Source organism: Armigeres subalbatus, chromosome 3, assembly GCF_024139115.2.
Source record: "Armigeres subalbatus isolate Guangzhou_Male chromosome 3, GZ_Asu_2, whole genome shotgun sequence".
Lineage (NCBI taxonomy): Eukaryota > Metazoa > Arthropoda > Insecta > Diptera > Culicidae > Armigeres > Armigeres subalbatus.
This window is the reverse complement of record NC_085141.1, coordinates 427,807,379-427,820,580: the sequence shown is the minus strand read 5'-3', so window position 1 is coordinate 427,820,580 and position 13,202 is coordinate 427,807,379. Positions and strand designations below refer to the sequence as shown.

Here is a 13,202-nt window from a genome sequence, read left to right as displayed (position 1 = left end):
TTTGTAACGTGTAGGTAGCGAAGATTTAGGCTGAAATACGTTTGATGAAAAGTGTGCATTGTGGGTGGAATAGGGATGGGATGCTTTTTCACTGTGATCGACGAGGCCAGGGGATGCTGCGCGTGTTACAGAAGATGCGAACGGAGCCCAAAGAGAACGATGGTCACTCGCTGAGTGTCGAATGATTTACGCAATCACATAATGGTCAGTTTGACCGTTGAAAGTGAGGCGATTTCACCGTTATCTTTTCGTTGCATTTGAATTGACATCGAATTAAAAAATAAACTTATACGCAATAAAATCGATTCTAACATCGATATACAACCCCTGATGTTTTGAAGATGTAATTTCTTAACGCTGTCTATTCCCTCGTCGTTGTCAAAATTCATTCAAGACTTACACAATCACAAGATTCAACACTTATGCAAAGCTCCGTTGCTTCTTTGCTAGTGTTAAGTGCAACACATGTCCAATTTTCAGCACCCCCGTAGTGTTGGTTAGACCAACACATCGACAATCGATTTTAATTCATTATTTCATTCGTTCAGAATATCAAACAGAGGCCTTGCGTTACTTGGTGGAGTCGCTTCGAACGCTACGGTTGTGTGCTGGTCCCGTTCTGATGTCGCTCCTCGGTCGTCGTTTTCTGTACCGTTCGCAGTAGTCAGTGTTTCGTGCCTCCGCTGTATACACGATTGCTCCGCTGGTAATCTGCCCAATATCGCACAATCGTCGTGCACAGTAACAGATAGTGTTTCGATAGGAAAGTCGGTGTGATTTGTTTTAGAAAACAATAACAAATTAATTTGTGCAAAGTGCATCGTCTAGGTGTGTCTAAATAATACAAAAAGTAATCGAAGACGCCGCGATTTAAGTGACCGTAATAAGTGATTTTATAGTTGACATGAAGTGAATCCGTTTGTGACCGTGAAAGCATCTGATTTACAGCATTGCAGTAGGCGGTGTGGTGCGTTGATTACCATAGTGATTGTTGTTTTTTTGGGTGTTGCTCGTGCAAGAAGGCTTAACGATCCAAGATGCCTGATCACGATATCGAGATAATAACAAGCGAGCAGTTGCACAGCGAACTGCGGAAATCGCACAAAAATTTTATCATTCTCGACTGTCGCAGTTCAAATGAGTTTACCGAGAGCCATATCCGTACGGCGGTAAACTTTAGCATTCCGAGCATCATGCTTCGACGGTTTGCCGCTGGCAAAATAGACATCACCTCAACGATCAAGTGCCGCGATTTGAAAGAAAGGATACTGTCCTGCTACAAGGAGAGTACCTTCGTGTTGTACAACAATAGCAACGATGTGGTGATCAACGATCCTGGCTACAATAATCAAACGACGAATGACACTACAATCAACGTGTTGCACAGAAAACTTAAGCAAGATGGCTGCCGTGTGGTGTGTCTTGAAGGTTAATATATACAACTGTTTAACTCTTTACTATCGCCCAGCTTCCGCCCATTTCACCCAACTAACGTTACCCTGTCCCACCAGCTGTATCCATTTAAAGCAATTTCCTTATTGATGCGATCCAGATCTTAGTCATCGCCATTCATCGTTAATTGATTTAAAAGGAAATATCATCGGTGCTGTGCTATGCACTCTCTGTTCTGCTGTTGTGTAGAAAATAATTATTATTCCTAATATGTTATACTTTCGCGTCGGTGGTGTTGGTGCATGGAAGTCGCGGTGCCAGATTTATTCCAGTTAGATCCCGCGGTGGATCGAACTGGAAGGAATGCTGTTATCGCTTTTCTAATTGTATTTGCACATTATTTGCGATTATGTTCTTATTTTTATGTCTCGTAAACTATGTGTAATTAATGACTGCAGACTAATATTAACGACACACCTGTGGTAGGGGGAATGACGTCTTTGGCAGGTTTTGTTCTATTATTGGCAGGGTTTTTTTATGACTGACTATGCTCAATTTTGGCCTAAACATTCTTTGCATATCAAAGAATATTGTGGCCAAATTTCATAAAATTTGGTGGACAAAAACCCCCCTGACAATAATAGAACAAAATCTGCCAAAGCCGTCTTTCCCCCTACTTCTACCAAGGTACAAGAGGACAAGAAAATTATTCCAAGACTATCTTTGATAAAGACAATAATTGGTATGGTACTCATTTCAAAATTCTTGTACCATGGTACTTATACCACCACTCAGTGTGTCATTAGTATAAAGTGTGATACATGTACTATAATCCATTCTGCTCGACGAGTGTTTACACAATTTTGAGTTAGCTTGTATTCGACGGAGCCTTTTTCGTGCTATTTAAAAATTGAAGAACGGTCATTGCAGTTATTGTAGTTATGGCCAAATCACTGTTTTTCTCAAGGGTCCATTTTTTATAAATTCAGTTTATGTATATAAATAGATGAAAACATTTAAAAATTGGAACCTATTTTCCCAAATCATAACCCCAAGACCTAATCTAATAAGGTATTTACCTGCAGGATCACGTAAAACTGAATAAAATTACAATTACAAAAAATATATTAAAAATAAAAAAAGAAAGGCAGCTAAAAGTATTGAAAATTCATCGTAATGTGAAAACGCAGTTATTTCCAACCAACAAAATAACATACAATATTCAATCAAACTGGAATAAAACACAAGGTATTTAAGTTTAAAGTGACAGTTAATTTGATTGCGTTTATCTGTATGCTCCAAATCTGTGCATGAAAATACATTTAAAATTATAAAATATTTTTACATATACGTGATACCTTTGCACTTCTAGGATCTTCACATACTCAGCCTTACAGGTTCTATGAAATTCAAATTCAAAAATTCAAATTCTTCTAGAACTATCGTTCGGGATTAATTTGATTACTTATCAGACCAAATTCAGAACACCAATGTCTCAAAATGTGCGATGGATGACGATTTCTTTATTTTGAATGAAACTTACGCAATTATGCTTTTGATTAGTCTGTCAAAAGTAGCCTAAGCGCATGTTGTCTACAATTGATACAAATTATGCCCATTGCATATAACCCAGGAACAACCGCCCTACCATATAAAAATTTAATGAACATTGCTTATTTAGTTTTGAAAATTCCAACAGTGAAATGAATCCCGCAATGCATTTCATCGTGGTTCCATATGCTTGAAAGAAGAAGTTTATTTTTGTGTGAAAAAAAAAGTTTGACCTTGTTGTCTTGAACCCGATTAGGTTCGATGGCGAATCCGACAGTCGATTGTTTCACTCCGAAGTTATAATTTTTCTGACCTGGCGAGATCCGATAACGATTCCCGTCATCGATTAAGCCTCTTCAAACATGGGATTTTCTTGATCTGATCCTCATGATTTTAGGATGGAGCTTCGGATGTATAAATCAATACATATTAGATTTGAACACTTTTTTTTATCTCGGCCTGAAAAAAATGACTCAAACTCACATACCTTCTTACAATCAAATCCGAAGAAAAAACTTGAATTATTTAAAATCCGAAGTGTTCACAGAACACGAATTAAACAGCCAATCAATAGAAAGCGGTGGTCCCTGTTTAACGTTCGGGTCATTGTCGTGAAGCTGCGTTGGTAAGCGAATCCGTTCATGCGCAATGTTGTATAGCAACTGGCTGAACGCTCCGCCCTCCTATTTTTTGGTTTGTTTTATTCTCCAACCCCTGTACCCTAGTACTGGGTCATGAGTTCTATCCCTACAGAAGAATGATGGTTGCCTTGCAAACATTCCAGACTGGTGCGACTGAACACTTTTTTTATTCCGGCCTGAAAAAAAAATACTCAAACTCACATACCTTTTTCCAATCAATTCCGGGGAAAAAACTCGAATTATTTAAAATCCGAAGTGTTCACGGAACACGAATCAAACAGCCAATCAATAGAATGCGGCGGATCCTGTTTACCGTTCGGGTCATTGTCGTGAAGCTGCGTTGGTAAGCGGATCCGTTCATGCGCAATGTTGTATAGCAACTGGCTGAACGCTCCGCCCTCCTATTTTTTGGTTTGTTTTATTCTCCTACCCCAGTACCCTAGTACTGGGTCATGAGTTCGATCCCTACAGAAGAATAATGGTTGCCTTGCAACCGTTCCTGACTGGTGCTCGAGATATATTTAGAACCAGCGATAATGCCGGTATTCGGACCACCACAGTGGTGCTATTTGATCGACTATTCTCGACTTTTTCTATCAAGAGACAGTCGAACGGTTGCTGGTGTACTATTCCGATTACAATCCTAATCACTTTACTTATAAATTTTAACCTGTGATTGCTATGAATAAATAAACTAATAGAACAACTCATTTTTCAAAAAAGATTCTCGGAATTCAAAATGTAGCTCGCTTAGACCATAACCATGTCGACATACTAAACATTTCTGAGCAAGCTTTTGCTATCGCAAACACGGGTCATGGCGCGGCTTCGTCTAAACTTTTTTTTTTGTTGTTAACGCCCGTGACGGAGTAAACCTTCACCGTCGGCTGCAATCCGGCTCATGGGTACGCAATTGGCGACGTATTTCACGCGCCGTGCTTTCCTTTTTGTACGTTTCACTGACAGAACAGAAATAAATTGAAGTAAGCCTAAAACAAATTGATTTTTTTTAGAAAAGTGCGTGATGTATCTTGATTTCCTTTGGTTTTGATTTATTTCCAAAGAGACTCGATATTAAAGGGACCACCCATGTAAAAACGAGAAGTGAAATATAAAATCCTTGGAAAGTTATTCGAATGGACAATCAGAGTAACCCAGAGAATATGTTTCAACATGGCACAATTTTCTTCCACGAGTCGATATCGAGTCAAATAACATCGACTTATGGAAGGGTCAAGTCCGGATCGCAATAACCGATCAAGTCAATTCTCAATAGACCCATCCCAAATGCAACTTGTTGTGCGTAAATCGGATAATGCTGGATACCCTGGAGGGTACGTCCACCCAGGAACGGCTTGGATAGTTATGTGGTGATCACTGTACCAAGACAGGCAAAATAACAGCGATTTCAAACTGCTAATGTGCTGTTCGGCAAGAGTAAACAGTTCTATTGATTCGTGGCATATTTTCAGAGATTCATACAAGAGCGCGCTAAATCTCTTCACGCATAGCTCTAGCAAGCTCATACTTCGCCCAAATTGAATCTTTTTCGAACTATATTTCACCAATTTTTCGCCAATTGGATTCTATATGGATGCATTTGAAAATAGTTCAGATGATAGAAGAGGTAAAATACTCAGTAATGGTAGCTTATGTTAGGCCAGAACGTCTTCGACATCAACAGTCGAAACCGAAGAAAAACAATGCATTCAATCCGACGCTCTTCCAGCGCGTCTTTGACATCAAAAGTCGAAACTGATAAAAACAATGCAATCAATCCGACGCTCTTGCAGAGCGTCTTTAACATCAACAGTCGAGGCCGATTAAAATGATGCTATCAATCCAAAACTCTTCCAAAGCGCTGTCGAATCCGAAGAAAAAATACATTTTATACGACGCTTTCTCAGATCGTCTTTCAACATGGAAGCCGAAACCGAAAGACATAATTCACAATTAATCCTCACTTACCTTTGAATGTCAAACCAGGCTACTTACATTGAGATAGCAAAATAATTATTTTGAACCAGGAGAAACCTGCCAGGATCACCAAATGTGGAGCGCGCTTTCGCCGAGCATGCTAGTTGGTTCGGTTGCTCGCGTGCTGTGTGTGACGTCCATCCTTTTTGGTTGCTTGATGAAGAAGTGGCTAACTCATGGCCTGTTATTAACCAATGAAAGTCGGCCGCAGATCCGTTAGACATGCAATATATTACACCCTCACAGCTTATAATCGCAAAAAAAAATCACAAAAAGCATTGAGAAAATAAGAAAATTATCTCAAGTCAAGCCAGACCAGATGAAAAATTAGCAACAAATAAGAGAAATTTAGCAGTGCAAGATGTTGGTCTTGCTACGACGTTTCACTAGAAAGCTTTGAATAGTTTTCTAATCTTACTTCGATGTGATGGAGACCACACACAGGGGATCTCTCCTTCTGCCAAAATCCGATTCCTGGCGCCTGGTTTTATCAAACCTTCCCGGATGGAAGGCGAAAAAGTTTGTCCATTCCATTACCAAAAAACAATATCTCCACTCGGGACGTCACTAAATACCAGCCCATCTCGCTGACCTCTTGCATGTCCAATGTCATCGAGTGGGTGATGAACCGCCGGCTACGTGACAAACTAAAAGCAGTAGCCCGATTCGAAATCTGGCAGCACGCATTCCGCCCAGGATCCTTTCGCAAATCTAAGAGATGTTTCCCAGGGCGCGCAAAACGAGAACAAACTTGCAGAACTGTTATTCCTTTTTTATCTTCAAGGCCTTCAAAAGAATATGGACCCCTTCATCCTTACCTTTGTCCGGAATTTCCACTCTTTCCAAGGGGACTTTTCCGTAGGTGTAGTCCAGGGTTCCGTTCTGACAGTGACGCTATTCCTCGTTGCCATGAACGGTGTATTCCGTTCGGTACCCCGAAACATCCATATTTCCGTCAAAGCTGACGATATCCTGCTGGTTATCGTTGGAAATACTTCAGCTCGTACGCTGATAAAAACACAATCCACAAAACACAAATATTTCACACGTTCGAGCCGTTTCTGTGTCGCTGCTCTCCACACTAACCGAATCTGCCTGTGCCGAGGTAGGCATCTTGCCATTTATCCATCGTGTACTGGCGGAAATCTGCCGCAAAGCCGGCAATACTTATAGAAGATGATCCTGATTCTGCACACGATGGTCGGTATCGGACTGAGACCAAAATGACCGTTTCGGAGTCTCCCGGTCAACTGTTTCATATTCTCGGCAAAAGGAGCTGCGTCTCATCGTCGTCAACTACCCGTCAAGGAAACCCTTCATCTTCCTATCCGATTGAGCCAGCGTTATTTCCGCACTAAAGATTAAAATGCCCAAACGCCTTTGGATCCAAACCATCCTTGCCAACATGCTCCCGAACACGACACTTGCTTGGATCCCGTGACACTGGGAAGTATCTGGCAACGTCACGGCGGACCTTATTGACGGAGTCGGTTACCAGGGCTTGCATTCGCGTCATCCTTCCCTTTGGTGGACGTGAAGCCTTCAACTCGGCTCCGAAATGGACACACGCGGTTCTCGCACAATTTTGGCGGGAGCCCCTTTTGAACACTGTGTGACGATTGCGGGGTCCACAATACTGTGGAATAGGCACACGTAGTCGATGCCCGAAATTCCAGGTTCCCAGGGATACAGTGCGTCAGGGATGCACTTACCGACTATGCAACCGGCATTATCGCCTTCATCTGTTTTCGCGAAAATGGGAGTCTGTACCGTAAAATGAGAACGACATAAAACTAAACGTAATTTCACAAACAAGACCGATACAAAACCTTGGGGCGACGCTTTACAAAAAACATGGATAGGAGAATGTAGTATTGGATTGACGAAAGCTATGATAAAACCATAGATGTACACGTACAGTCAATCGTAAAATTGGACATACATTTTGGATTAATTAAATGTTATAACATTTTCTAAGGCAATAAAAATTTCGCAAGGTTTTTTTAACGTATTTCAATAATTTTCATTCTGTAATCATAGAGGGGACAAAAGATAAGAAAAAAATTTCCGATGTATACCGTGGAGGTATTCTGCGCATTTAAGAAAATTTCGAAATAAAATCGTTGTTATCGAGAAACCATAATGATTTATGAATACATTTATGTAGTAGTTGTGTAACTATAATCTACAGAAGACTATGAGTCATGAAAATTTTGATTAAATTGGTTAAGAACATATATTATTAACCGATTTGTAAATTGCCATATGGTTCCTAAATCTGCGCACATATTTTGAAATGTTCCATATTCTGCGCACAATGTTCCTAATTCTGCGCACAATAATAACAACTCAGTTTGGGTAATTTTTTGTCTCATGAAATGGTTTTCAACATTTATACAAATATTTCATTACTTTTGCACTTTTTTAGTATAATGTATGTTTCCTAAAGTCTATCTGACTACAACGTTTTACGGTTCTTGTACGCTAAGTATACGAAAAAACGTCCACGTAAATACGGGCGAATTAGACCCAAACCTAATCGACTCAGCTGCAATGAATTGAGATGATGCCTGTGTGTGTATATGTGTGTATGATGTATGTATCTTATTCATTTTTCAAGTCCATTATCCGATTGCTCGCCATCGCCATAAGTTGCTTTTGACGATCCATTTTCCGTTAGACAACTTTCCAGATCGGTTATTGTGTCCATGTCAATGGTCAAGTCACTGTTTTGCCTTGTTTACTAAAGTTCGACATTGATGAAATGGCAATTTTTTATTTCGTCAAATCGGATATTTATATGGAATGGAAATAAATGTAATCCGACTTATAAGGCCAGTCCATAAGTACATAAATGCTAATATTGCCCAAAGTACTATTTTCTCAAATGTCAGAATACCAGTTAGCAAATCTCCGAGTGGGGAATTATGTCGATTTTTCAGGGAAAATTATTCGTGCTAGTCGTGTGATACACATTTTTAGATTAGATACCTCGAAGTTTAAAAAAGGCTCAGTGGAGCTGTGGTAAGGCCAAGTAGCAGATATCCCTTGTTTCTTTCCGGATAATCTATTTTCGCATTTTTTTGTTCTTCTGGTTTTATTCCAGCATTTTTAAATATGTTTCCTTGCCAAAACAGTTGCTACGTCCAATTTGGGTTGACAAGCCAGGCTTATTGTTCCTATCCATTCCGCGCGCACAATTAGGAACAGAAAGAAAATTTTGTGCCATATTCTGCGCAACATAAATTGCTTTCTATAAGATAGAGACAAACTGATAGTCAGAATCTGGGAAACCGAACAGCTACCGGAGGAGTGGAAGGAAGGGGTTATATGCCCCATCTACAAGAAAGGCGACAAACTGGAGTGTGAGAACTTTCGAGCGATCACCATCCTTAATGCCGCCTACAAAGTGATATCCCAGATCATCTTCCGTCGTCTGTCACCATTAGTGAACGAGTTCGTGGGAAGTTATCAAGCCGGCTTCGTTGACGGCCGCTCGACAACGGACCAGATCTTTACTGTACGGCAAATCCTTCAAAAATGCCGTGAATACCAGGTCCCAACGCACCATCTGTTCGTTGATTTCAAGGCGGCATACGACAGTATAGACCGCGTAGAGCTATGGAAAATTATGGACGAGAACAGCTTCCCTGGGAAGCTTACCAGACTGATCAAAGCAACGGTGGATGGTGTGCAAAACTGTGTGAAGATTTCGGGCGAACACTCCAGTTCGTTCGAATCGCGCCGGGGACTAAGACAAGGTGATGGACTTTCGTGCCTGTTGTTCAACATTGCGCTAGAAGGTGTCATGCGGAGAGCCGGGTGTAACAGCCGGGGTACGATTTTCAACAGATCCAGTCAATTTATTTGCTTCGCGGATGACATGGACATTGTCGGCCGAACATTTGCAAAGGTGGCAGAACTGTACACCCGCCTGAAACGTGAAGCAACAAAAGTTGGACTGGTGGTGAATGCGTCAAAGACAAAGTACATGCTTGTGGGCGGAACCGAGCGCGACAGGGCCCGCCTGGGAAGCAGTGTTACGATAGACGGGGATACCTTCGAGGTGGTCGAGGAATTCGTCTACCTCGGATCCTTGCTAACGGCTGACAACAACGTTAGTCGTGAAATACGAAGGCGCATCATCTGTGGAAGTCGGGCCTACTACGGGCTCCAGAAGAAACTGCGGTCGAAAAGATTCGCCACCGCACCAAATGTGTCATGTACAAGACGTTAATAAGACCGGTAGTCCTCTACGGACATGAAACATGGACAATGCTCGAGGAGGACTTGCAAGCACTCGGAGTATTCGAGAGACGGGTGCTTAGGACCATCTTTGGCGGTGTGCAAGAAGACGGTGTGTGGCGGCGAAGAATGAACCATGAGCTCGCCCAACTCTACGGCGAACCCAGTATCCAGAAGGTGGCTAAAGCCGGAAGGGTACGATGGGCAGGACATGTTGCAAGAATGCCGGACAGCAACCCTGCAAAGATGGTGTTCGCTTCCGATCCGGCAGGTACGAGACGGCGTGGAGCGCAGCGAGCGAGATGGGCAGACCAGGTGCAGAACGACTTGGCGAGCGTGGGGCGTATCCGAGGATGGAGAGATGCGGCCTCGAACCGTGCATTGTGGCGTCAAATTGTTGATTCAGTGTTATCTGTTTAGATGTTAACTAAATAAATGAAAATGAAATGAAGATAGAGATTACACTCTGAAAGCCGATTTTCATCCTATTGAAGCAACAAATAATTTGCTTTTGCACTTCGCTTTAAAATAAAAATGAGTCCAATTTTTTTTGCTCAAATTTGAGAAAAAAATGTTTACGTGCGTTTTAGCGTTGCTGCTAATGGAGGTCATTTTTCGACATTTTTCGATTTTACCGATTTTGTTTTTCTTCATATTCCCGTTATCAATGGTAATTTATTGCTTTATTATCTGCCCATGACAACAATAAATTCCCAACTTTTTGATGACATGTAAGTAAATATAATAATAACAGTAAAGAAAATTTAAAAAAATGTTTTAGTGTCAAAATGCGCAGAATTAGGAGCCGCGCAGAATAAGGCACGCTCACGGTATTTTTAAAAAAAATATCTAATACTGTTCGAGTTTTCATCAAAAGGACCCACAAATGAAAGGTAAGAACATTGCTTTGTGAAAAAAATAATGCATGTTATGAAAACTCGACCGGTAGCTAAGACAAATTGAAATAAATATGGAGGGAAAACGGTTAATGCTGAGGATGATGTAAATAATTTTAATGAAGTTTATTTACATTTATTATTAAACCTCATTAATAAAGATAATAATAATAATAATAATAATAAATGTAAATAAACATCATTAAAATGAAGTAAAATTTTATATAGAATTGGTCTTTCGGGTCGAATTAAAAAAAACTAAAATTCAATTAGTAGAGCACAACCAAAATTTTGAAAAGTAAGGTAGTAAAGTTGTTTGGAAACCAATTACTACGGGGAAGAATATGGATTAATAATCAACATTTTCAACAAAAGCGATTGATATGCTCCCGATGTGTTAAAGCACATTTATGTTTACCAACTAGACGAAAACCATGCAGTTGTACTCTTTATTGTAACAGGTGATGTAAATTTTATGCAACTTCTAAGGAAAAGTTTCTATTTTGAGCTAGTTTTGATGTAGGTCATTGTGTTCTACGTGATTCCATATATGTTAGTTAGTTTGGTATTTTGTATCCACTCAGACTTTTAGAATGTGTCTGCAAGTGAGTGGATTAAATACCATCATTATCTACTATACTTCTGAAGTTATAATCAATCTTCAGAACTAATTTTCGATTAAGCTCAACTACATTTTATTTAGAGCATTCTCAATATCTCACATTTTCTCAGCATATTTACAATTATTTTTATTAGCTACCGGCAGGATTTTCACAATTTCTTCATATGTCCAACTCGTTTCTGATTATTTAACATATGTAAGACAGTATTGCGAAGATAGTTACATTATATGCCCTTTTTTAGCAATAATATTCAAATACATAAAAATCGGAGAAACTTTTGAAACTACCCTTATTGATTGTAGAATGGAAAACACGATTGAAATACTTTTTAAAAAAACCTCGAAAAAAGTTGGTTGCCTTTGAGTCTGCCTGTGCTCAAATTTATGATTGACTGTAGATAATCTAATGTATTATTAAACTTATATAAAACTTTAACTTAATTTGAATTGTTACTTGGGATGAGCTGTTAAAAAAAACAAAAAAAAACTATTGCAACGGAAATATTTGAAAAAGATAAAAAAAAAACCAGCCCAACTCCCCAAGTAGTGTTACTCCCCTTGTCGTGTGTATCCAAGACAACAAACTTATATGGTATTGAATGGTTTGATGTACCATTGGCTTCATAATTTTTAAGCGCAGCGGCTGATTGTTACCAAATTCAATAGTGATCCAGACATTTGCTCAGTTCGTCAAGCTTAATCGATTGGTATATAACACCATGAGTTTCTCGATACAATTTTGTTGTACGAGAAAAGCAAAAAAAAACATTTTTGGAGTGAAATGATAGCTTATTGGTATAGCTATGTTGTACGAGAAAGACAAAAATTAAATGATTTCTGAAAGCTCCCTAAGGGGAACGATAGAGTCTTTGTTCGAACTTAATAAAACAAACATCTCTTTTTAATAGTCGACATTTAGTTATAAATTTACAAAAACAATTAAAGGGAATTTGTTATTTAGCCGTTTTAAGTTTTATTTATTATCTCAAAAAGACATCATCTAATTCAAACACATTTTTATATCTTGGCAAGAACGTGTACACTGTACTTTAACTTCAACTGTAAGGGGTCTTCAATATCTCGTACTTGGCTCGACATTTTCCGTCAAACAACAACTAAAATTATATTTTCAGTTACAGGTCTGCTTATCAAATATTAATATAGTAATTACTTTATGCTACATGTCCATTGTTTTCTCTAAACTTTGAGGTCCATTTCTAAGTCAATTTTCGCCACCAACTGGCATCACTACCGAATCTTGTACTACCACTCACACGCAGAGTTATATCAATGAGATTTCCATTCCCATACACATCGCCTCCTATGATCGCTCAACTGTCAGATTCATTATAAAACTTGTCCAGCTCTGGGCATGAGAAGATTCCACCAGCGAGTGTTGGTACACATGGCGCATACACCTACACGCATTCGCCCATTTGTCGCACAGGTTGTTCACAGTATCGTTCTGCTGTCCATACCGATCTGCCTACATACGTCTCTCGAATGCCGATTCCGAACCCGATCCAGCAGCGGCTATAAAAGCGCGCCTGCGCATTGTTTATATACCTACATCCGATTATTATGTCCTCAATGCACGTCGCCCTCCCCCCTACGACACACCTTCCTTGGTCCTTGCTTGCGCGCGCGTGTATTCCCAATTCAACTATCGTCTCCCATCCTGCTCCAACCGAAGCCAAACATCCTCCACCCAAGCCCCCCGTGCTTCGCCCACAGGCGTGATTTCATTCAGTTTTATCAACCCAACCTACGCGAAACCCCAAATGAGATGTATTTATATTGTAGACGAGCGTAGTTTTTTTTTCCTTCGCTCATGTTCACTAACGCTTGAGTGTTCTGGATATTTACCCTTTCCCAAGT

General features: G+C 39.9%; 1 protein-coding gene across 1 annotated transcript in view; it reads left to right on the top strand.

Annotated features, from left to right (window-relative positions):
* The first annotated feature begins 558 nt into the window (after positions 1-558).
* Positions 559-13,202, top strand: part of LOC134227471 (dual specificity protein phosphatase Mpk3) — a 116,191-nt gene continuing 103,547 nt past the window's right edge. The window contains exon 1 of the mRNA XM_062708987.1: positions 559-1,428. Coding sequence (XP_062564971.1) covers positions 1,038-1,428 — 391 coding nt within the window. The 5' untranslated portion in view covers positions 559-1,037. The remainder of the gene's footprint in view (positions 1,429-13,202) is intronic.